Source organism: Actinia tenebrosa, unplaced genomic scaffold (genome assembly GCF_029948245.1).
Source record: "Actinia tenebrosa isolate PJP-AT-01 unplaced genomic scaffold, QUT_ActTen_1.0 PGA_scaffold16__25_contigs__length_10494907, whole genome shotgun sequence".
Taxonomy (NCBI): Eukaryota; Metazoa; Cnidaria; class Anthozoa; order Actiniaria; family Actiniidae; genus Actinia; species Actinia tenebrosa.
In genome coordinates, this window is record NW_028292576.1 from 6,148,883 (window position 1) to 6,172,485 (window position 23,603).

Genomic DNA, 23,603 nt, shown 5'->3' on the forward strand with positions numbered 1-23,603 from the left:
GGGAATATGGCACTATCGGAATGGGGATGGAAGATTAATGCTGGCCAAGTAGCACCTATCATGACTGATTAACTTCCAGCACTTGATCGATTCATTATTACGCGTCATCAGATGTAACTGCACAACCGACTGTAGCAGCAAGAGATGCACCTGCCGCAAACACAACTTGGAGTGCTCCGCAGCATGTGGTCAGTGCAAGGGATCTGGTTGCAGTAACTCTAACCAGCACCTTCTCGACATTCAATACGAGTCTGATTGAATATATACTTGTAAATACCTCACCCTCTCCTCGCCTCCACCCTAGCTCTCCCCATTCCCCGCTTCCCCTTTAAAAGAGCTTGACTACGCAGGCTAAGTCTAACAAACGACTTTGTGAACATGGCATGGTATTAAATTACAGCTGAATAATCTAGTAACTTCTTTAGTATTATATTAAGGAAATCCACGAAGCATGAAATAATATAATATTGTAGTGTATTGTAGTTGAATAGTATTAGTAGTAATGTTAGAAAAGCTGTAGAAAGCTACATCAAACCAGTTAAAGCAATATGAAATGTATAGAACATGATTAAAGAGAATAATTATTACAGATTGTAATATCTACAATATATTATAGATTGTAATATCTATGTACAATCTATCACTACTTACTCTTGGCCAAAACCGAACAATGGTGACTAGAACATCGAGTCGGTCAAAAGGATATGTTCGAAAAGACTTATAGGCAAGTGTTTTACCTTTATATTAAACTTTTTACGTATTCTGGCCCAAATCCAATCATAACGGTACCAATTAGAAGGTTAAAAAGAGTCGCTTCCGGTATGGAGCCTCGTTTGCACGAGAGCGTTTCCTTAAATCAAGTCGTTTTTCGAGATATTCCGTACTTCAATTGCAAAAGATTTTTAGTATGTTTATTGAGGTGGTATCAGTGACTGTATTTTGAAGAGAAAGCTTCTGTTGCAATTAGCTGAAGGTCAATTCATAAAATGACTGGACTCAGTACTGTGCCCTAAAACCGTTCAAGCCGTTGTAACAGCTGACCTTTTCGTGATCAAACGCTTAGTTGTAAATTGTATTCTAATCGTCCAAAACCCGAGTTTTGAGTAATTCGGTCGCAACTCAGATATTTTTAGTTTTCCTATATTAATTAAGAGGCAACGCTTCCAGAAATGTATTAGTTAATATCGGATAATCTTGATTATTGCACCATTCCATATAAAAAGGATGCATTGAGATAATTCAGTTAGTTAGTAGTGGAATTCAGTTTTAGAAGTTGCTTTTGGCCTTCCAATAAAAGTCTCTATCAGCAAATCACCCCGTAATACTTTCGTTTTATCAGAAAGAAAAAAAAAAAGAAAAAAATTGTTTATATAGATATACTGTATATTGTCGATAATCCAGAACTATCTTTATCATATGACCCGTATCTGCCCGGGCGCGCGCTCTTATAAAAACCTCTCGGGAAAATGGCGTGAGCAGGGCCGTACGAATTCGTACGGCCCTGCTCGAATCCGCGCGCTTCTTTTTTTAAAATCATTTTTCTTTTCGTGAGGGTCATATGATAAAATGCTTGCGCGAGGTCCTTACAAATGACCGAGAGCCAAATATTTTCCCGTACAGTCCGACCTAACTCAGTCAATAAGTACATAGTACGAACTTACAACTTGTACAAAGAATTGTATGTTGGCAGGCAAATTTTGCTGCCAACACACATTTCTTAATAAAATCAAATTACATGTTTAAAAAAAAACAAAAACCATATCTTCGTAGTTTACGTGCGATCTTCACAAACCTTTTTTTAATTTCTCAGTTGCAGTTAGTCGACTTTCTGTCATGGATCATTTTAATCATATTCTTGCTGGTGGTCCTCTTTATGGTAAGTTTATCCGGGTCAATATTTCTAAAAGAACAAAATAAAAGTAAACATGGGTATACTTAATCCATGATCCATCCTATAATCGATCACCTTATCATTCCTGTTAGAGTACCTGAAACACTAAAGTGATTTTATTTGTTCCTTGAAGCAAAGTTGTATAATACTAAGTAACTAACAGAGTAAAGTAAAACAAAAGAAGGCAATGGAGCTAGTGTCTAACTACTACTGTATTAAATATATTTTGTATTCTTTTACAACGGGCCAAGTAAATCACCATAAAAGCACGTGCAGTGCTTTGCACTTGAGTGATTTTCGTCAGACCGTGAAATCTTCTTTCAAAAGCTTTCTTTTGTGTCTATTAAACTATTACACACTTAATACTAGAAACATTTTTACGACCTGAGTAAATCGCTGCAGTATTTAACACCAAGTATAATATAATACACTCCAAAAAATTACTCGATTCTGATTGGACAAAAGGAGTACATCAATGAAATCATTAATTGTACTCTGTAGAGTCTCAATTAAGTTGCTCTATTTTGTTGAGTGTATTATAAACAAAAAATCGCACGATCTCCTACGATTGGGAATTGATAGGTATGAGTGATGTTTTGAAAGTTCTCAATTTGCACTGGCCAAAAGGTTCGTCCAATTTTGAAAACTTTCAAAACATCACTCGTACCTATAAAATCCGAATTGTATATGAAAAGCTAAGATCGTGCGCTATCCTATAATTGTTTTAAAAAATGGCACTTTGAATAATTTAGTACTATTTACTATTTTACTATTTAGGTTGCATGCTTCAATCTTTTTCTAATTAATTACTGTAAAATCCAAAAAAAAAAAAAAAGTTAGCATTTTCATTTTCATTCCAATAAGGTGTACCAAATTGCTCAACTGAGCAATGACAAGCAAGAGACTGGTAATCCAGTCGAAACAGCCGTAAGTCATTTTGCTACTGGTTATATATATATTTAGTAAAAATACACAGATGATTATTGAAAATCTCGCGCGCTGATTGGTCGAGAAACTCACACTATCACACGATATTAAATCACCTCCAGCTATAATCCAAAATGGCGGCCAGCCGCTTTGTTGCTGTTACCGGAAAAAAAGTCTTTTATCTCCCCCCCTCCCCTTTTTTCGAAAGAATCACCTGTGTAATGCTAATAGTTGTTAATTATTGTAATGTAAATAATTGTTAAATATTGAATTTGTAAGCGATCATATCATATTTTTTATTTACAATTTATATATTATCTATTTGTCATTGAATATATTATACACCTTAATGATTATATTATATTTTTATGAATATAGCATATTTTTTTGATATTATATATTTTATTATATCTTTATTGATTTATTGTTTTTTAGCTGATTATATTACGGTTTTTACTTTTTTTATATTATATTCTTACATTGTATATTTTTCAATAGACCAGTTTCGAGTTCCAAATTACCGCTGTGTTTCTTGATTACAGACTCATTTGCACAGGGTTAGCCTCGAGTTTGTGCAGAATATTCACGTGTTCCAGCCAAGGTCCGTCGAGTTTCAAAGTGTTTGTATTGTTGAAGTTGTGCATTCTTTACTTTATCGTTGGTATTTGTGAATATTTAGACACTGATACGAGGCTAACCCTGTGCAGATGAGTCTGTAATCAAGGAACACAGCGGTAATTTGGAATTCGAAACTGGTCTATTATTACTTATACTATTACTGATAATATTATATTTTTACTGAATATTTCATATTTTTAATGATTATATTTTATCGATTATATTATGGTTATTTCTATTGATTATAGCATATTATATTTTTATTGATTACATTCTATTTTCTGAGTTAGTAATAAATATTATTAATATTAGTAGTAGTATTATTAATTGTATTATTATTATTATTAATTTCATTTTTAATAGGTCTTAAGTACAAACAAAAATGGAAAAATCAATCTATCAATCAATTAATTAATCAATCACAGTATTAAAGTATTTTTTCCTGTGTTCCGTAGGATGAGCCTCCATTGGAAAATGATCCTGTTCAGGTTTGTGTATAAATGTTATTGTTTTAACATTTCTAGTTCGCATTTTTAGTACTTGATAAGGGATCTTTTCAACTGAATTTCAAACTGATCGCTAATTACTGAGAATGAAAATTCAAAATTATGATTTGAGCTTTAAAAGATGTATAAAGATTATTACACATTTAGGTTTGATATCAGTGAGAGTGAGTAATGGTAATTAAACTAAGTGAAGCGCAATTTGGTCTGCCAGCCAAACGAGTGATTACAAAATTGCACGACCGCGTAGGGAGTGCAATTTATTAATTACCATGGATTGATTCCAGACCAAAATTGTACGACAAGAAGTTCAATTACCACTTATTAATCATATCTTTTTTGAGATGTCTAGCAATCATGATCATTTTAACACTTAGTATTAATGTAAAACTTAGTCGAAAAACTGGTCTTTCACCTAGAACGTTTCCTTCAATTTTTTTCTCATGCTTTTTTAGTTTTTGTGTGTGAAGTGATTGGTCAAATGAGGTTTTCTGCAATTTCATTGGCTCTTCAGAACAGTGCAATTTAAAACTTAATCATTGTGCGATTCATGATTACATCGCTCTACTGAGAGCCAATCATATTGCAAAAATCACCAGTGATTTTTGCAATATGATTTTTTCTCATACATTTTTTTATTTTTTGCTTTTTTTCTTGTTACTTTTTTTCTTCTGATAGCTTAAATGCTGTTTTCTGCAATTTCCTGGGCTCAAAATGGTGTATTCGCGAATAAATCGCGCTCCTGAGACAATTAGATTGCAGAAATCATCAGTGATTTCAAAATGGATATAATCAACGGCTTTATCACACTGATATCGAACCTAAATGTGTAACAATTTCTTTATTTGCATAAGATATTTCAATATTTGGTACCTTTTAGGGCGTTTAAATAAAAAGCTAATTACAACGTTGTAAAATTGGATCATTTGGTAACAATTAGGGGTGAAACTTGCCACTGATAGAATTACTAGAAAGAAATTTTTGGTACCTTTTAGGAGTCATTATTAATTTCAATTCCGAAGCGCATCCCCGCCCTTCTATATATGGAGTCCCACTCCTCCCTCCCTCCCTCCCTCCCCTCCCAGCCAGCCAGCCAGCCAAGTAGTATAGGCCGCACCGCACGGGCCGGATTTTTGCGGAGAATTTACTAATTTTGCGGAGGATTCGAGTATATTTGCGGTGGATTTAATTATGTTCTAATACGTCACGCATTACGTGTATCATATGCGGTGGATTTAATTATTTTTATTACTTATTACCATAAAATGACGGGTAGGTATTGTGAAGTTGCCATGACGAACAATTGACGCCATGAGTTTATTGTTTGACAAGTTTGGACAAGTCTTTTGTTTACCGATCCAGTTTATAGAGCGAGGGAATTTTGAATTTTTAACTCCAAAACTCAACCAACCAAGCAAGCAAGCAAGACCTAAAAACAATTTACTTTCGAGAAACGCAATGGCTACGTTATTTCAGTTAGGCTCTCGAGGATATCACGCTATCGTCGACGAATTCAAAGGACTAATGAAAATTTGCTGACTTTTGTATCCAACACAATGCACTTAATGACTCATAAACGAAAAACAATAAGACCTACTAAGTTCTTCCTAATTATGCAAAAATCAGCTGAAAATGATTAGTTCTGTTATCTTGTTCTATATTATATAAACAGCGTTCATTCTATTTCATACTGGACCGTAGTACAATGACTCTAAAATTCCCTAGCATTCAAGCTTATTAATGCTGTCATATCTCTTTTCCTTCAATCATTTTTTGTCACGTGATAAATAAGACACGGCATCAAAACAATTTTATGAATGCACAAATCTACAGGAAGCCCATATCCGATTTAGTTATTGAAAAACACAGGAAGCCCATGGCCAATTCGTATTTCCACAGGCAGCCCATCCGATTTAGCTATTGAAAACACAGGAAGCCCATGGCCAAGACCATTTGAAATACCAAAATTAATAACTGATTTTATAATAATTTTATATTTGCTTATTTTTTCTATGATTGAAGGTCGATGAGTCGATGAGAGGTCGATGTAAGATTACCTCCTCTTCTCCTGCTCTCAGGCTATCAATAGCCTAGCTATCAGGCTATCAATAGCTTAGCTATCAGGCTATCGATAGCCTGGCTATTAATAGCTTAGTTTCTTGGCTATCGATAGCTTAGCTATCAGCAGGCTATCAATAGCCTGGCTATCAATAGCTTAGCTATCAGACTATCAATAGCTTAGCTTCTTGCCTATCAATAGCCTGGCTATCAATAGCTTAGTTTCTTGGCTATCAAGAGCTTAGCTATCAGTAGCCTGGCTATCGATAGCCTAGCTATCAGGCTATCAATAGCTTAGCTTCTTGGCTATCAATAGCTATTAACCCCTCCTCCCCTCCTCCTCCCCTCCTCCTCTCCTCCTCCTCTCCTCCTCCTCTCCTCCTCCTCTCCTCCTCCTCTTCCTCCTCCTCCTCCTCTCCTCCTCCTCCTCCTCCTCCTCTCCTCCTCCTCCTCTTCCTCCTCTCCTCCACCACCTCCTCCTCTCCTCCTCCTTTCCTCCTCCTCTCCTCCTCCTTTCCTCCTCCTCTCCTCCTCCTTTCCTCCTCCTCTCCTCCTCCTCTAACACTTTTTCAAGAATATTTCATGCAGTCAAAAATTATGACCAACGAGAAAAATATACATTATATCAATATATCCAGTGCGTACACCATGAGACAAGAATTCCTTCTAAGAATAATATTCAACAATTAATTGAAATGACAAATATTCGGTAGTATATGTTTATTAATATTGTTAATAAGATTAAGAAATTTGCTATTTATGAAAACTTTGTAAATTTTATTTATTATTTGTTTATTTACAATTAAGTATATATGTTACAAATTAATAAAATAAATAAATGAATAAAAATAAATCTAAGTCTAGCCTACTCATGGACTATCATCCTGCGCTCTGATTGGCTGAGTTGCTCCTTTCCTTACATTTTTCTTTTCTTTTTTTCAATTTCATCTTTTATTTAGTTCTTAATTGCAGTTACTTTGTTGTTGCAAGCTTTTTGTCGTGAAATAATAATAAATTCCTCTAGCCATCACCTACATGCCCATACATATAGAAAGCATTTTAATGATTTTTTTTTAGTTTCAAACTTCAGTATCGAAAATCGGTAAAAAATATTTAATTATATTAGATCAATTCAATACTTTATTTAGTCAATTTTGAGTTGATTCTTTCCTTAATTTTTTTTTCGTCTTAATTTTGATTGTATTTATTTTTTAATTTCTCAGATGGAGTTCGTCCCGGTCCTGTTATGGATTATTTACAGCATCATACCTTTGTTACTGATCCTCTGTGTGGTAAGTCTGTTCCCAGTTTGTCCTGGTTATTATTTCTAAGAATATAGAAAGTAAAGCAAATATGAGTAATCTATCCATCCTTCACGGACACCTTATCATTCCTGGTAAAAGTACTTGAAACACTTAAGTTGTATAATTAGTGACTAACCAGATATAGTAAAAGAAAAGAAAAGCTATAGAGGTAGTGTCTAAAAAAACACTCTAAAAGCACGTGCAATACTAACTTTGAACTTAAGTTATTTTCTCAGACCGTGAAATAGTTATTATACTAATAGAGGTTATTAAATCTTGTCAATCGTCTGTATTTATTAAACTATTACACACTAACTACTAGAAACTGTTTTATGATCTGAGGAAAATCACTGTAGCATTTAACACTAAGTAGCATTAAACAGTGTTATAGAATTAGCACTATAATAATTTAGCATTATTTTATTCACTAGGTTGTACGCTTCAATTTTTATCTAGTTTTAATTGATTACTGTAAAATCAAAAAAAAAGTTAACATTATATTTTCATTATCATTTCAATAAGATATTGTACCTATATTGTCAACCGGGAAATATACAAGAGACTGGTAATCCAGTTGAAACAGCTGAGGTAAGTTCACTTGCTACTGATCATATCATTATTATATTAAATTTTATGTATATTTATCAAAGTGTAATAACATATTATATTTTTCATTCATTATATATTATATATATATATATATATATTATATATATATATATATATATATATATATATATATATATATATATATATGTAGTGTTTAAAAAACGAGTAGGAGTGTTTTATCAGGTATAAAAGCACGAGGCGTAGCCGAGTGCTTTTATACCTGATAAAACACGATCTACGAGTTTTTTGAACTGCTTAAAACACTCATGAACAATTTATAAGATTTTGGTTCAACTGGAGCCACCATACACGTCACGAACATGGATTTTTATACTTCGAGAAAGATTTGACGTCACGGGCATGCGCAACCAGATTCAATAGAAGCTCCCACACATTGGATATTGCGTGCCAAGGCAAAGACAGGCACGTTAGTCAAAGATCATTAGGGTTGACTATGACCTTGATGAAGCTCTATGTCTTCATCTAAACTTGGATGTATACTTCATCCCTGATGAAGTCATCATCATAGTATTCGAGTGGTCTTTATATAAAGATCACGTGTCTTTATATAAAATCACTTGAATACTAATGAAGAGGACTTTATCCGGTATAAAGGTTCATGCACGTGACGTGTATGGTGGCTCCAATTGAATTATTATATGAATTATTAATGAGGGTTATATATATATATATATATATATACAACTAATTGCAGGAGCGTTAAATATTGAAAAAGATAACAAATTGCTTTATAGTTCTTCATTATTATTATTATTATTATTATTATTATTATCATTATTATTATTATTATATGTTTATTTCAACTTCAGACATTTTTGCTACATGAATACAGAATATTGCGGGCATGAATAGTCTAAGCAAATACCTGCATGACTGATTTTATTATTATTATTGTTATAATTATAATAATTATAATTATAATTATAATTATAATTATAATTATAATTATAATTATAATTATAATTATAATTATAATTATAATTATAATTATAATTATAATTATAATTATTATTATTATTATTATTATTATCATCATTATTATCTTTATTTACAATTTGCTTTAATTTTGCTTACAAAATTCTTAATTCACCGAGCCCAATCCATGGGCCTTGGGAAAACAAGAATATATTTACAATACGAGGTATAATTAAAATAAATATTAAAAAAATGAAGTAAAAGGGAAAAAAGGAATCAAGTAATCACGAGATTTTTTCTTATGATGTGTGCAGTTCCAAGGATAGCAATCTTCTGTACTTCTGTGATAGAGATGTCCCCTTTTAATTGGTTGACATATTGTTCTAGTCCTTTGTGAATTAACCTCAGTGCCTCACTGACAATTAGGTATGGTATTTTGTTTCCATACCCCACATTTTTTAAATTTCTATTCCTAGATCTTCGTACTTTGAGAGTTTTTTTACTTGTTTAAGGGGCACTTTTCGTTCTGCTGGGATTTACACGTCTATCAAGGAACATCGTTACGTTTCTCTACTTTGTTCTTCACTATAATGTCGGCCCTATTAGCCTGTGATGGTTCTGTCCGTATGTACTTGCATGTCCCAATTTCTGGTTCATACCATTTTATGCAGACGGTAAATCAATAATGCTTGTACAGTTTCCAGTGAACATATTTACCAACTTTGTTGTGTCTTTCTATCTAATCCTTCTTTGCAAGAACAAGACATCCAGATATGATGTGGTCGATAGTCCCGTCGTAATCACAGCAGATTCTGCATTTAGTATTAACATCTTTTCCCATGATCTTATTCTCGTAATAAATTGTAGGCAGCGTCTGCTCTTGTGCTGCTATAATACGCCCCTCTGTCTCTGACTTCAAACCTGTTCCTTTTAACCAAATGTGCGTTCTCTGTGTGTCGACATCTGCTTTGTTGACTTGCCTGATGTATTGGCCATGAATGGGTTTAGACTCCCATTTTTCACATTGTTTCATTTGCAGATGATCTTTGTAGGTGCTCTTTATCCTTTTTGCTTTTAATTATGTAAACGTCGTTTTTGCTTGGTAGAGATTCGTTTAGCACATCTGTTTCGCCATTTTCGGTCTTGAATTTTTTACTTTCTTTGTGAATGGAGTACATCTTTTTGTTGTTCTCGTGCTTAGAGACTAGACGCACGAGGCAATCCTGGTTTTCTTTCAGGTACATGTCCAGACCGATAGTTAAAATCTTATACGAGTTTTCTATCTGGACAAGTCCTCCACCTCCCTCTCTTCTCTTGACATATAATCTGTCAATATCCGCTTTAGGATGATGCACATGCGGTTCATTGTTAGGTATTTCCTCGTCTTTGCGTCCTCTTTGTAAATTCTCGTCTGTTCGTAAATCCTCGTTTTATCACTCGCGTAATATTTCTAGAGTTCACAAATTTATCAGTAAGAGTGCCTGTGAATCACTTGTACACTCTTTTATTACCTCTAAATTAGATTTTTGCAACTCTCTATACTATGGTCTACCTAAGTCATCTATAGATAGACTTCAGCATCTATAGATAGACTTCATACATACATACACACACACACACACACACACACACACACACACACACACACACACACACACACACACACACACATACATACAACTTTGTTTCACGGCAGGTCTAAAAACTGGCAGCTATATAGTTGATGTGGACCTGCATATCTAACTATTTAATTAACTATTTAAGATAATAAAAAAAACTAATAATTAATCTATAATAGAATTATAAAATTTTAAATTTAAAAATGATATTCTACAAATATGACAATATCCTATGAAAAAATGTATATATATATACAGGGAGAAGTGTAATTATTTTATTAACATAGTAAATAATAATATATAGTCTTTAATCAATAATTAATAATAACAATAATCTCTAATCAATAATTAATAATTTTTAAATATTTATACATTTTTTCAAGATTGTAAAAAAACGAATAGAATTTGTCCATTATTTAAATATGAATATGTTAATATATAATACTTACAAAGAAGAAGGAATTATAAGATGAAAAACTGACTAATAAGGAAAATTGAAATATATATTAAATATATAACTATGTATCTTTATCTAAAAATCTACGTTAATAAGCTAAAAATCTAAATTTATAAAATGGCGCTTTCAGCAACCTGAATGTCTAAGTCTATGTTGTTTATATCATTATAAGTTCTTTTTATAGTCCTTGAGCCTCGTAGACATACAAGTGCAGATCTTAACAGAGAGAAGCAAGTCTTGGCCCTAATCCATGCCATTGTTTTGTGGTACTCTTCACCTTTCTTTCGGGCTATCAGTTCAGCAAGCCTGCTGTGATATGTTTTGCATTCTTTACTCATACCTCCTGTTGTACAAAAGACAAGGGGAGTAAATGTTCCATGTTCGATTTCGTTTACTCTTTCGGTGTATTTCCGCTTCTTGTCATTTTCATGTAGCTTGTAGATTTTGGGTAGATCTAGATCTTTGTACGTATCTGCATTGGGTGACAAACCCTTACGTCAAAAAAGGCAGAACGTTGCTTCTCCCAGAAACCTCGTGCATGGATGTCAAGTCTTGCGTCTGCAGCTTTGTTTGCTCCTTTGCTTAGTTTCTCATCTGAGATTGATTGTAACAAGGGCTCAATATGTCATCAATATGTCATCTATATAATATATATACATATATTAATAATAAAGAATAAATAAATGAGTAAATAAATAAATACATAGAATTAATTTAGTGAGAATATGTTTCGAAAATTATGCTTGATTTTATAATCAATAATATATATAACTATTATCTTTATTGTGATTAAAACAAGTTCCCTTAGAAAAAGTTACCTGGCCAATTATTTTCTTATTATTCTTTAAAACCTTTTTAAAAGTATTTAGATCTTTAATGTTTCTAGTACTCCTGTCCAGGCTCTTCCATATGATTGGGCCTCGAAAGTCAAGACTATCTCTGCCCTGTTCATAGTTCTTAAATCTAATTTGTAATAAAACACCCTTTCTTTCAGTTGTAATGAAGTTGAAATTTTGTGACAATCTATGATCAGACTCTTTGATCTTAAAGACCTCTGTTGCTATTTTACGTTTATATAGATATCCTAGATTCTGCCACTTAGATAGTTTTAGAATTTCCCAATCCATTGGCTTAGTAGATATCTTATGGATGATTCTCGCAGACTTGATATGAAGATCTTCTAATCTATTGAACATTGCATAGTTGTTGAGTCCCATGACAGTGATAACGCAATGGACTCCTTAAAGTGGGGAACACTTTCAAGTAGGCGCGACCATCATACATTTAAACTAGTAAAGAAACGCATAAGTGGCCGCTGTCCGCAATTCTTCATTAATTATTTTAAATTTAATAGTATTGTTTCCAAGCGCTCAACGAGACAAAGCCATCTTCTACATTTACCTAGGGTAAGAACGGAAATCGCTAAGCGCAGCTTTTATTATTATGGTTGCACATTTTATAATACATTCTTAACATAGTTATTTCTTTGTCATAATTTTTCTACACGTATTTTTTCACTTTCTTGTTGCTTTATATGATTAATACGTAATTTTATATAGATATACTTCAATTAATGTTTAAACATATACTAGGCTACGTGTGATTGGGTCGGGTTTGGGCGTCGAGTTTCGCATGTCTCGAGCCCAATGCAAATGAAATTGTTAGCGTTTGCTCGTTTGCGTTGGATTCGGGGCATGTGGGGTCGACGTCTAACCTCGGCCTTAGTATTATATTTTAGTATCATATTTTAGATCTTATTAACATACTTTGGATTTTATTACTATAGCTTCATATTTTAGCTTTTAACCTAAATTATTTATTATCTTGTATTTATTAGGCCTCCTATTGATAGCAGTTATACATTCCATGTAACTGAAGGGATTACCCTGTTTAAATAAAAGTGTTCCTTCATTCAATCCCTTATGTAACACATGGTATTACTTTTATAAAATATATATCCTCTAATAACTGGGATGGCAAATATCTTATATTTCTTAAGGCACAAATTTGCTTGTTATATGATGTACAGACATTGTCAATATGATCTCTCCATGTTAATCTGTCATCTATAGTTACACCTAGACATTTTGTTTTGTTCTTATATCCAATTATTGTAGTTCCAAATGTGACGGGTAATAGGGGTCCAGTAAATCTGTTCCTTTTTACTAACATTGCATCAGATTTTCCAGAATGGACAGAAAGTTTGTTCATATTAGTCCACTGATACACTTCCTCAGAGACAACATTGAGTTGACTGACTACATCATTGACATTATCTCCAACAACAAAGATAGTTGTGTCGTCCGCATACAGATGAATCTCTCCTTTTGTGACAGCGTCACAAAAGTCATTTACATATATGGAGAAGAGCCGAGGTCCCAAAAGTGACCCTTGTGGAACTCCATAGGTAACAGCACACATATCAGACTGCACACCATCTATTTCAGTAAATTGACTTCTTCCGTTTATGTAATTACTTATCCAGATAAGGAGATCTCCACTGATACCACAGCTTTGCATCTTGTAAGACAGAATGTTATGGTCAATTGAATCAAATGCTTTTCTGAAGTCAATAAAAATGGCACCAATGACTTTGTCAGTATCAATTAGCTTTTTCCAGGTTTCAGAAATATACAGTAGCAATGAGTCTGAAGACAAACCCTTCTTATATCCCCACTGGTTTTTATGTAGTATTAGTTGTAAATGAGGATCAAGTGATTCACAAATTACAGATTCGGTTATCTTACTGGGTAAACTCAACATGGACAGTGGTCTGTAATTTCCACAGTCTTGTTTATCTCCTCCCTTAAATACTGTTTTCACTTTGCCATTTTTCCATTTTGTTGGGTATTTACCATCTCTGTAGCTCTGAATACTTATAAGGGACAACCAGTAGCGTATCTCATTGGCAAACATTCTTAATTCTTTAGATGTTATACCATCAGGTCCACCAGCTTTGCGGATATTAGTTTTACACAGTTTTCTGTGGAATATCTCATTTTCAAGGTCTACTTCATCAATAGTTGGAGTTACCTTCTTGATGAATGCAACCAATGGGTTTGCAGTTTGTGATTTAAAACAGGATGCTAACTTTTGCCCAATAGAAGAAAAAAAGCAGTTCATTGTGTCAAACTTTTCTTTTACATCAATTATGATCTTTCCACAATCATCTTTTATGGGACCCATCATTTTGTGTTTCTGACGATCACTGTTGGTTACTTTTTTAATGATTTTCCAATAATTACTTGAGCCATTCTGCTTTTCACATAATATTTCTTTCCAAAATACAGCTTCAGCATTTTTCAAAGCTTTACTAACTTGATTTGTAAGCTTCTTGTATTCATGCCAGTCATCTTCATTCTTTGTCTTTTGATCCTTCAATAGTTGCTTGTATCTTTTATTCATTAGTTTTCTGATCTTACTGTTTATCCATGGCAGAGATTTAGATCTGACTTTGGCTTTTCTTGTTGGTAATTTCTCTTGTTTTATTGAATTATATAAGGTTTCAGCCATCCAGTAGTTATCATCAATGTCCTCAAAAACATTACATACATGCCAAGGAGCCATAGCTAATTCTTCTTTATATTCTTTAACATTATATGATTTCCAATCATCAACTGTTCTAATACAAGGTGGAATTTTGATCTTAGAGAGCCGCACTACAATGTAATTTAGTCTATGATCTGAAATACAAGTGTCAAAGACTCCACAATTCACAACTTTAGACTTGTCACTTATAATTGCCAGATCAATTAATGATTTTGTTGTCTGAGTAACTCTGGTAGGTTGTTCGATCACGTTAATCAATTTATATTTTCTCAGGACATTAAGTAACTTGGGACCTTCATCTGAGGTAACATTTTTTAGTAAATCAGCATTGAGGTCTCCAACAATTAAGATGTTCTTCCTTTTTATCCAAATACTTTCCAGCTGTTTTTCCAAAGTAGCATAAAACTCAGAATCATTGGGTGGTCTGTACATGACTGAAAGCATTAGTCTCTGAGAATGTAGTATCACTTCTGCCCAGATGGCTTCTAGAGAGTCCCACTTTTTATCTATTAAAGGTTACGCATTTCGACAACCAGAAGAGATTCTACATAATACAAAATACATCCTCCACCAGCATTTTTTGTACTTCTATTCCTACAAATTTATAGCCTTCTATATCTATTTCCAAATCTTTCTTTTCCTTTGTTAACTTACTCTCGGTGACCCCCAGGATGTCAAATTTCACAGTCTCCAACAGGATCTGGATTTCTCTCAGATCTTCTAGCCTCAATCTATCAAAACCTATTGCTAACCTTAAAAGCTATGGGTACAGGGCGTTTTCCCATGCAGCCCCTGAGTTGTGGAACTCCCTCCCTATGAACATTAGAGCCTGTGATTCTCTGTCAGGTTTTAAGAAAGATCTTAAATCTTGGCTCTTCCGCCAAGCGTACAATAACCATCTTAGCTAATTATCATTACCAGTTTATCCTATGAATATATTATTTATTTATTTTTATTTATTAATGTAATACTGCTTTGTAATTTAAGCTTTAAGTTTGTAAAAATATGTTGAATCTTGTAGAATTGACGCTATATAAAATAAAGGTGATTATTATTATTATTATTATTATTATTATTATTATTATTACTATTATTATTATAATCTTTTTATTTCACTTAACTTCCAGTTGATGATGTTGAAACTGTATGATACTACAGGTACTGCTAAGGAGTTGATAGCCTGGATCTTATTGGCTGCGTTCAACTCACTCTCTGTAGTGAAGAAATAGAAAACGCGCGCGCGTGCTGTGTGCAGTTATAAAGCACGCGGGGGCTAGCAGATCACGAAAGAAGTGTTAGGAGAAGCACGACGCGCAGCGGAATGCTTCTCGACATTCCTCGAGTGTTCTGCAATTCCCAAGTGCTTTATAACTCCACACAGCACAGCAAGCAAGTTTTTTATTTCTTTTATAAAATGCAAAGGGCGCGTGCTTGCTGTGTGCTGTCATAAAGCACGCGCTCCCAACCAATCAGAATGCGAGATTTATAACAGTTATTTTATGATACCAATCTGAGTCTTCAATAGTACTCTTTTCTCACCTTTTCTTTCATCTTTCAGTGCTGTATTCCATCACTTTCATCGATGCCTAGTTACTTGTAGGTTTTCTCTTGGTCAAGTTCTTTAATGACTGTGTCAATATTAAGTTGAATGTTCGATTTCTTTGTTAGTTTATCTTTCTTGAAAGTAGCTTTGGCACATTTTTCGAGACCAAATTTCATATTGATGTCGTCGTTACTAAAGTGGTGCACAGTGTGCAGAAGTGTTTCAAGATGGTTGTCATCTTTTGCATACATCTTTAGATCGTCTACATAAAAGAGATGGTCAACTTTCACTTTTTCAATGCCGTACCCACATCCTGTGCTATTTAGCATGGTGCTAAGTGGTGTCAGAGCCAAACAGAACAGCAGTGGTGATAGCAGCAGCAGCAGCAGCAGCAGCAGCAGCAGCAGCAGCAGCAGCAGCAGCAGTAGCAGTAGCAATAGTAGTAGCAGTAGCAGTAGCAGCATTAGTATTATTAATATTATCAATATTATTAGTATTTTTAGTTATTAGTATTATTAGTACTATTAGTATAATTAGTATAATTAGTATAATTATAGTATTATAAGTACTGTTTAATAAACGAGCAGGAGTGTCTTATCGGGTATAAAACACGAGGCGTAGCCGAGTGGTTTTAGACCCGATAAAACACGATCTGCGAGTTTATTAAACGGCTTAAAAAACTCCTGATGTATGTTCTCATACTGTACCGAATTCTTTACGAAATGAACCAAGTTTGATAGAGAATATCCAAGTTAAAGTTTATGCAAATGAAGACGAATCTATATCAGATATAAAACCTCCTTCATGGTCATGATTTCTATTGTGTTTCCTTCATGAATTATTAATGAGTTTTCTAAGTAATGTTTAATAAACGAGCAGGAGTGTTTTATCGGGTATAAAACACTAGGCGCAGCCGAGTGGTTTTAGACCCGATAAAACACGATCTGCGAGATTATTGAACGGCTTAGAAAACTTATGATGTTTGTTCTCATTGTGTACCGATTTTTTTACGAAATGAACCAAGTTTGATAGAGAAAATCCAAGTTAAAGTTTATGCAAATGAAGACGAATCTTTATCAGATATAAAATCACCTTCATGGTCATGATTTCTATTCATATCAAACTTTCCACATAGAAAAGTTGTCGTTCCGCTCGAGCTGTTTCTTTTACCATATATGGAATGTACTTACCATATTAGGAAATTGGAATATAATTTTCTTCACTAAATAGGCGAATTTCTTGCTCAAAACTGCTCAAATTTACAGTAAATCGAGTGAAAACATCACTAACTAGTCAGCCATCTTGGTTTTGGCCGAAAAAAGACTGGAAATTGTGTAGGGGAGGGGAGCGTGGTTTGTCACCACAGGAAGCCCGCGAATGACAACAATTGTTTGATATGGTGTTTTCTTCATGAATTATTAATGAGTTTTCTAAGTATTATTATAGTTTTTGTTGTTGTTATAAAATTATATGCTTATTCTTTTGAGGTCTTTTAAGTTCGTAATTGAAATATGATTAAAGCATTAAAGTAATTTTTGCCTTTGTTTTGTAGGGTGAACCGGATAAACTTCTGCAATATCCTACTCAGGTTTGTGTCTATAAATTTCTTTCAACAGTTTCAGTTCACATTTTTCAGTAGTACTTGATATGGGCCTTTTCACAAGTTTTAAAATTAAATATCAAAAATGTGCTTCCTTGTTGTTGTTATTGTTGTTGTTATGTCGTTGGAGTATTTCTTGCTATTTCTATTTCTATATCTAATTGCAAGAACGTTGTCATATTGAAGAAATAGAAAACGCACACGCGTGGTGTATGCAGTTATATAGACACGAGAGATGTGTTAGGAGAGGCACGAAGCGTAGTGGAGTGCTTCTCGACATTTCTCGAGTGTTCTACTAATCCCCAAGTGCTTTATAACTCCACACAGCACAGCAAGTTCTTTATTTCTTTTATAAAATACAAATTACAAAAACCGTTATTTTGAATACGAATGAGAAAATACAAAGCGTGTCCTCATGCTGTAGGCTCTCATAAAGCACGCATTCTCATCCGATCAGAATGTGAGGTTCATAACAGTTATTTTATAAAAATGATTAATTCCTACTTGTTACTTTTATAATGCTTACTATAATAAAAGGTATACCAGTTGGTTAAACACTTGATGCTTTCTTATTGTAGGAAACGCAAGAACCAGGGGTCCATCCAAGTATGAAATTCAATGTTTTCTTAGAAAATGAGGTAAATATCATGTGTCCCTTTTTACTATTGATCGAGGTCATTAATAAAATGCTAGTCGACAAGCGAGACACCGAACTTCGAGGGCCGCACTTTACAATAATGGTGGTACGTTTCGAAATGTTTTGAAGAAACAGTTTAGGTTTATAGCTCTAGAAAAGTAGAACTCCTCTCTACTGGTGCAACCAAAACTTGTGTCGCGAACAAGTTCAGAACGAAATAGTGCCTCGTAACATGTTCTTGAAACTTTCAAGGACTCTTTAAAAGCTATCGAAACCGTCTCAGAAGTGTGTCCTTGATTACTGCTTCAACATTTCAAATTTATGTGACTCAGTCAGAAACTCTATCATTTACATGAGTAGCTACATCCGCCCCAAAAATGCATGTTGAGACTCACTTTATTACATTTACTACAAGGTAAGCCTCTCACTTAAATCAGAAGCTGATCATCTCAGAATTGCGGAGGGGGAGGGGGAGGGGGGAAAGCACCCAGTAAACCATAAAAATGTGAATTTCGACCACGTGGAGTACAAAACTTGTCCACATTGTACAACATTGGCTTCACGTGTTGGACAGTTTGGAATGCACTTGCGGTTAATATAACAGACGCTACGCAGGCGATAAAAAATTCACGACTGCCTCGGTCTATAATGTACTGGGAAGAGTAGAAGCTTATTTGTTGTTGTAATCCAATATCAATAGAGGGAAAGGTTTTTGGCCACGCAAGCGAATCATGAACGCTATGAGTGGGAAGCCCAAGAGGAAGATAGCGAAGTCGAAGAGGAAAACAGAGACACTGATGAAGAAAGGGAAGAGCCAGCTCAAGAGTTACTTGCCTATGCAAGTCAAGTGGTTAGTAATAACAGTGAACTCGTCAAGGTGAATATTTTCTTATTACTAAAATTTTAAACTTTCATGGTTCTGATGTTTTCTCTTTCCTGGTTCATAGTCAGTGTTCGCTAGTGTTCATAGTCAGTGTTCGTTAGTGTTAGACCCCGTCCACACTAGTAGTATAGGGAATGGGGGTTCCAGCGCAATCTCAACACGGGCAAGACCCGTGTCAAAAATCCACCTACGGAAACAACCCCACTCAAGTGTGGTTGGGGGCAACAGCGCAAATATGTTAGTCTATATATGGAGTGCGAAGAATGTAAAGAGTTTGTTTATGATTTCTGTGTAAAGTGCTTGAAACCCAAGTTTGTACCTACTAAACCAAATAAGTATATTTGTTGTGACAAGAAAATGCAAATAGAAGACGACACGTCAGCACAGTGTTACGAATGTGGTAAGAATATTCGTAATGCCGTACCAAATGCTACCAAAGAGCAGTATTACGCTAATGGAGGCCGTAAGAAGACCCCATACAAAAGAATAAAATACTTCAGAGACTGGATGAGTCACATTCAAGGTCATCGGCCGGTATATTTAGACGACGAAGTAATGGAAAGAATTATGAACCATTTAGAAGAGCCAACCCCGCAAAGTCTACGGAAAACGCTGAAAAAATTAAAACTAGGGAAATATTACAAAGCTATTCCCTATCTTTTGTCTGAAATTACCGGTAAGTCTATTCCCGAGGTTTCTGATATGAGCAGAGCCGAGTGGATGTTTTGTCGGCTGGATAAGGATATTCCTTATTACCCTAACGTAATCTACGAAATATTTTATGAAATAGACCCCAGCCACCCCCTGTTAGGATGGATTCCGAGGCGACAATAACATATTACGCGTAATTCGTACGATGAATTTATATTACGCGTAATAATTTGCCAAATAAAGTCATGCAAATAATTCATATTACGCATAATAATTCGCTAAATGATTCATATTACGCGTAATAATTCGCCAAATAATTCGTATTACGCGTAATAATTCGCCAAATAATTCATATTACGCGTAATAATTCACTGAATTTATATTACGCGTAATTTCTAGACTGACGTTCGATATGTAAATAGAATCCCGTCACGCTCTTTTCAAAGCAGATGTTTACTGAGCAAGCTTTCTTTGAAGCTCTTCTTTTGCCTCCTGGTAGATCTTTTTGCGAGATTCCTCGGAAAGATCTTTTACGACTGTTTTTTTATTCCTTATGTCCGACTTTAATTTCTCATACTTTTCCTCTTCGGCTAAGATAAGCGAGAATTCTACGTCGTCTATCTTTCTGTCACGCAAAGCCTTTGAGACAAGGTCAGTGATCGTATTTACTTTAGCCCTTGACAGAGCTATTGTCGTGTCGTGTTTTGATATTTTGCTTGACAACTGTTTCATAATGCCCGTAGCAACAGCTGAAATAATACCACAGGCTGCCCCAACGCCAGCCAAAGGAACTCCAACGATTATTCCCGGTCCAGTAAGCGAAGTAGCAACGCCAGAGCCCGTTAACACAACAGATATGGATCCTGAAGTTATCGCAATCTTATGTAGCGTACTCCGGGCTCTGACGTACTTTTTTCTAACTTTTTCATAGTGTTTTGTCTGCCCTTCCAAGTAAGCCAGGATTAAGTTCGCTTTATTCAGACGAAAGTTTTCAGCGTTTAATTCGTTAGGTGTAGTATAGGGAACATCTGGGTACAACTTAGGTGCTGATGGTATAACATCCATTATATATACTAATGTACGACGCTTTTGGGAATGATATTGAGGAGCAGCCACATCACGACAACCGGGATTACTGGAACTGGAGGGCCTTCAGGAAGATGTTTCCGCATGCAGACCCTAGTAAGTTCGAAGGGAGGCCTGATGGGATTTACTTCAACGGCTCCAGGATGTACAGCAACGAGGATTTGAAGCCTACGCTGGTTAATCAAATAGACGATCAACTGAAGCATCCTAAGATCTTACCGCATAAGCCTAAACCCGTGCAAGGTTGGTCAAAGGAATTATTGCTGGGTACCGGTACTTATCCGATACCCGCAGTTTCATTTGATAAACACCCAAGCCTGGACTTAACGTTGAACATGCGGGTCTCTAACAACCATTCCTTTCCGTTAAAGGTGCGAGATATCTTCAAAGAAGTTCCCATTGTTCATACCACCGCTAAGGAATCTCATGAATGGTTAAGTGGTCCTAATATGCGTTATTGGCCGCAGCAGTTGAACTTTGCAGTTTGGTGCGCCACTAGCGGCTGTGGTGTGAGTGCGAACTTGATGAATAATTCGATATTTATGTTTCATTTTCACTTCACGGTTAGGAGAATACTACATGAGATGGGTGTTACTGCGCTGCCGGGAGATGCTGCGTTTTATCCTAGAGATAACAAATACGACGTTCCAGCCTATAACAGGCTTTGTAAGGAGTTCGGTGTTGTAGGGAAGGATTTTAGATGCACTACCGGTGCTAACAATGGTTTGGGGCATATTTGGGCTTATTGGGGGATTGGTGGGCATGTGCTAAGTGATAAGGAAGTGCATACGCTGCGGTTGCAGTGGGACACTGGGTATCACAAAGAAACTCACGACAGTAGCACCTTCTTTGAACCAAACGCTAAGACCACTAAGGAAGTCAGAGACGGACCTCTGTTCAAAGACGAGGGCGGTAAGTATGGTGGAGCTAACCCGCTGATTATTAAGATTACCAACGACGAGCAAACGAAGCAATATCTTAATTTCATACCCCCAGAAGGTAAAGGACTAACCAAAGCCGGCCTTGCCCGTTTAAACCGCAGCATAGAAGCTTACGTGTATTCTATCCTTGGAGCTCAGGTAAACACCCGATCCAGCATAATCGGAAATACTGGCGCCGCAGAAGAAACGCGAGCCGAAGCCTTGATCTTATTTGAAAGTTCAATCTTGGAGGGCGACATTAGCAAGGGCGTACAGCGTTACCAACTAGCCATACAAAATTCTAAGGCGAGGTTGGACTATGCAGTAGCCCCGGGTTGTTGGTTAATGCCTAGTAATTTATCTATAAATACTGGTTCTGTAGTAGGATACAACAACAAACTGCAGCGAGCTACTAAGGATATGAAGTTTGGGGCGAATGACGTGAACTCTGACACTCTTAGGAACATTCCTCACTTCGTGGAGAAGCCAAAAAAGGAACACGCAGAAAAACCCGAACCAAAGAAGAAGCCCCAAAAGAAGGTCCTGCCTACGATACCCGAGGAATATGACCATAACTTACTAAAGGCCGGCGTAGCAGCTGCAAGCGTTGGTCTAAGCTATTATATATGGCGATGAACAACCCCTACGTAGCTGGAGTAGATTGTGTTTATACGACTTACACAGGCGAGAAAAAATACAACCAGGCATCTTGGGTGGACGTCACTGGAATGTCCTTGGATCTGAACTACTCAGGAAAGAAATTGATATTATGCAGCATTTCTTTGGGGGCCGTTAGCAGTGCGAATGTAGGATTTCGTTTCTGTGACGACAATGGAGTATTGCAACCCATGCGCGCGAAGACGAACAACAGAGAGCCCACGCATTTCTCAGTAGAGCCGCCAACGAATAGCGCCGAGAATCTTTCCGTTTGGACTTTCCACATGGTTGCTGATTGCCACGGAAAGGTAAAGCTGCAGATAAGAGTAGATGACACCGGGAGTGTTTGCATAAATAGCATAGAAAATCAAAGGAATACTGTCTATAACCACATGACCATCAGCACTTTGACGGTAATGAGCCTCTAGAAGGGAACTTGTTCCCTGTAATATATGAATCCATACGTGAGGGAAACGCGCTATGCCCACCGCTTAGATGAAGAAGGATATGACAACGGCGCTTGGCATGACGTTGGACTGTGGGTTGAAGTTGGGGGCACTGCATTGGTCATTTGCACTATTAGCATTAATGCAAATACGCATGCGAATGTGGGGTTTAGGCTTATCGATGAGAATAATAAGCCCCTGCTTCCTTATCGAACTTCAACGAACACCAGGAAAGTTACCCATTTTTCGATGGAGCCCTACACTAGGTCCTCTGAAGACCTAACGCCAGTAACTTTTCATATGCTAGCCAATTGTAAATATGCTAAGTTGCAAGTCACTTCTGATGACGGCAAGTTTGGGATAAATCGCATAGGTCGCAGGCCCGCTAATGCAGCCTGGAGTCATAAGCCCATTTCTACCATGAGTGTGTTGCCGTTGGTTCCAAATTACCAGGGCGGTGCTAATACCGTCTTTCATTATCCTCAAAGCAGGACACCGTCCGATGAGAAGATTAAGCCTTCATCTTCTTCAGGAGGACCACCCCAATAGCTACGACTAATATCCAAATGTTATTCCCTACAAACTTTAACAGTTCTCCGCCGGCCCTAAGTGCCAAGGAAACAACCGAACCCAGCAGCCCAGGCAAGCCGGCTGCCATCTTTTTTCCCAAGTCCGTCAGCCCATTGCCTAATTTCTTTACGCCCGCGCC

The 23,603-nt window shown here is 35.8% G+C and overlaps 1 protein-coding gene and 1 long non-coding RNA gene across 6 annotated transcripts in view; one reads left to right on the forward strand and one right to left on the reverse strand.

Annotated features, from left to right (window-relative positions):
- LOC116289229 (uncharacterized) overlaps positions 1–23,603 on the forward strand; it is a 113,572-nt gene that overhangs the window by 44,160 nt on the left and 45,809 nt on the right. For 4 of the 5 annotated variants that reach the window (XM_089031362.1, XM_089031365.1, XM_089031364.1 and 1 more), the window contains exons 2-9: positions 1,811–1,876; positions 2,756–2,818; positions 3,892–3,924; positions 7,221–7,289; positions 7,824–7,889; positions 17,567–17,602; positions 18,193–18,252; positions 18,952–19,128. In XM_089031362.1, the coding sequence (XP_088887488.1) occupies positions 1,811–1,876; positions 2,756–2,818; positions 3,892–3,924; positions 7,221–7,289; positions 7,824–7,889; positions 17,567–17,602; positions 18,193–18,252; positions 18,952–19,128 (570 nt within the window). The remainder of the gene's footprint in view (positions 1–1,810; positions 1,877–2,755; positions 2,819–3,891; positions 3,925–7,220; positions 7,290–7,823; positions 7,890–17,566; positions 17,603–18,192; positions 18,253–18,951; positions 19,129–23,603) is intronic. The other variant, XM_089031366.1, reaches the window with a different exon arrangement.
- Positions 1,788–16,271, reverse strand: LOC148910662 (uncharacterized). Its single transcript, XR_016119990.1, has 3 exons — positions 16,011–16,271; positions 7,267–7,324; positions 1,788–1,900 (listed from the first exon to the last, which is right to left on the reverse strand). It is a non-coding gene; the product is annotated as an uncharacterized LOC148910662 (long non-coding RNA).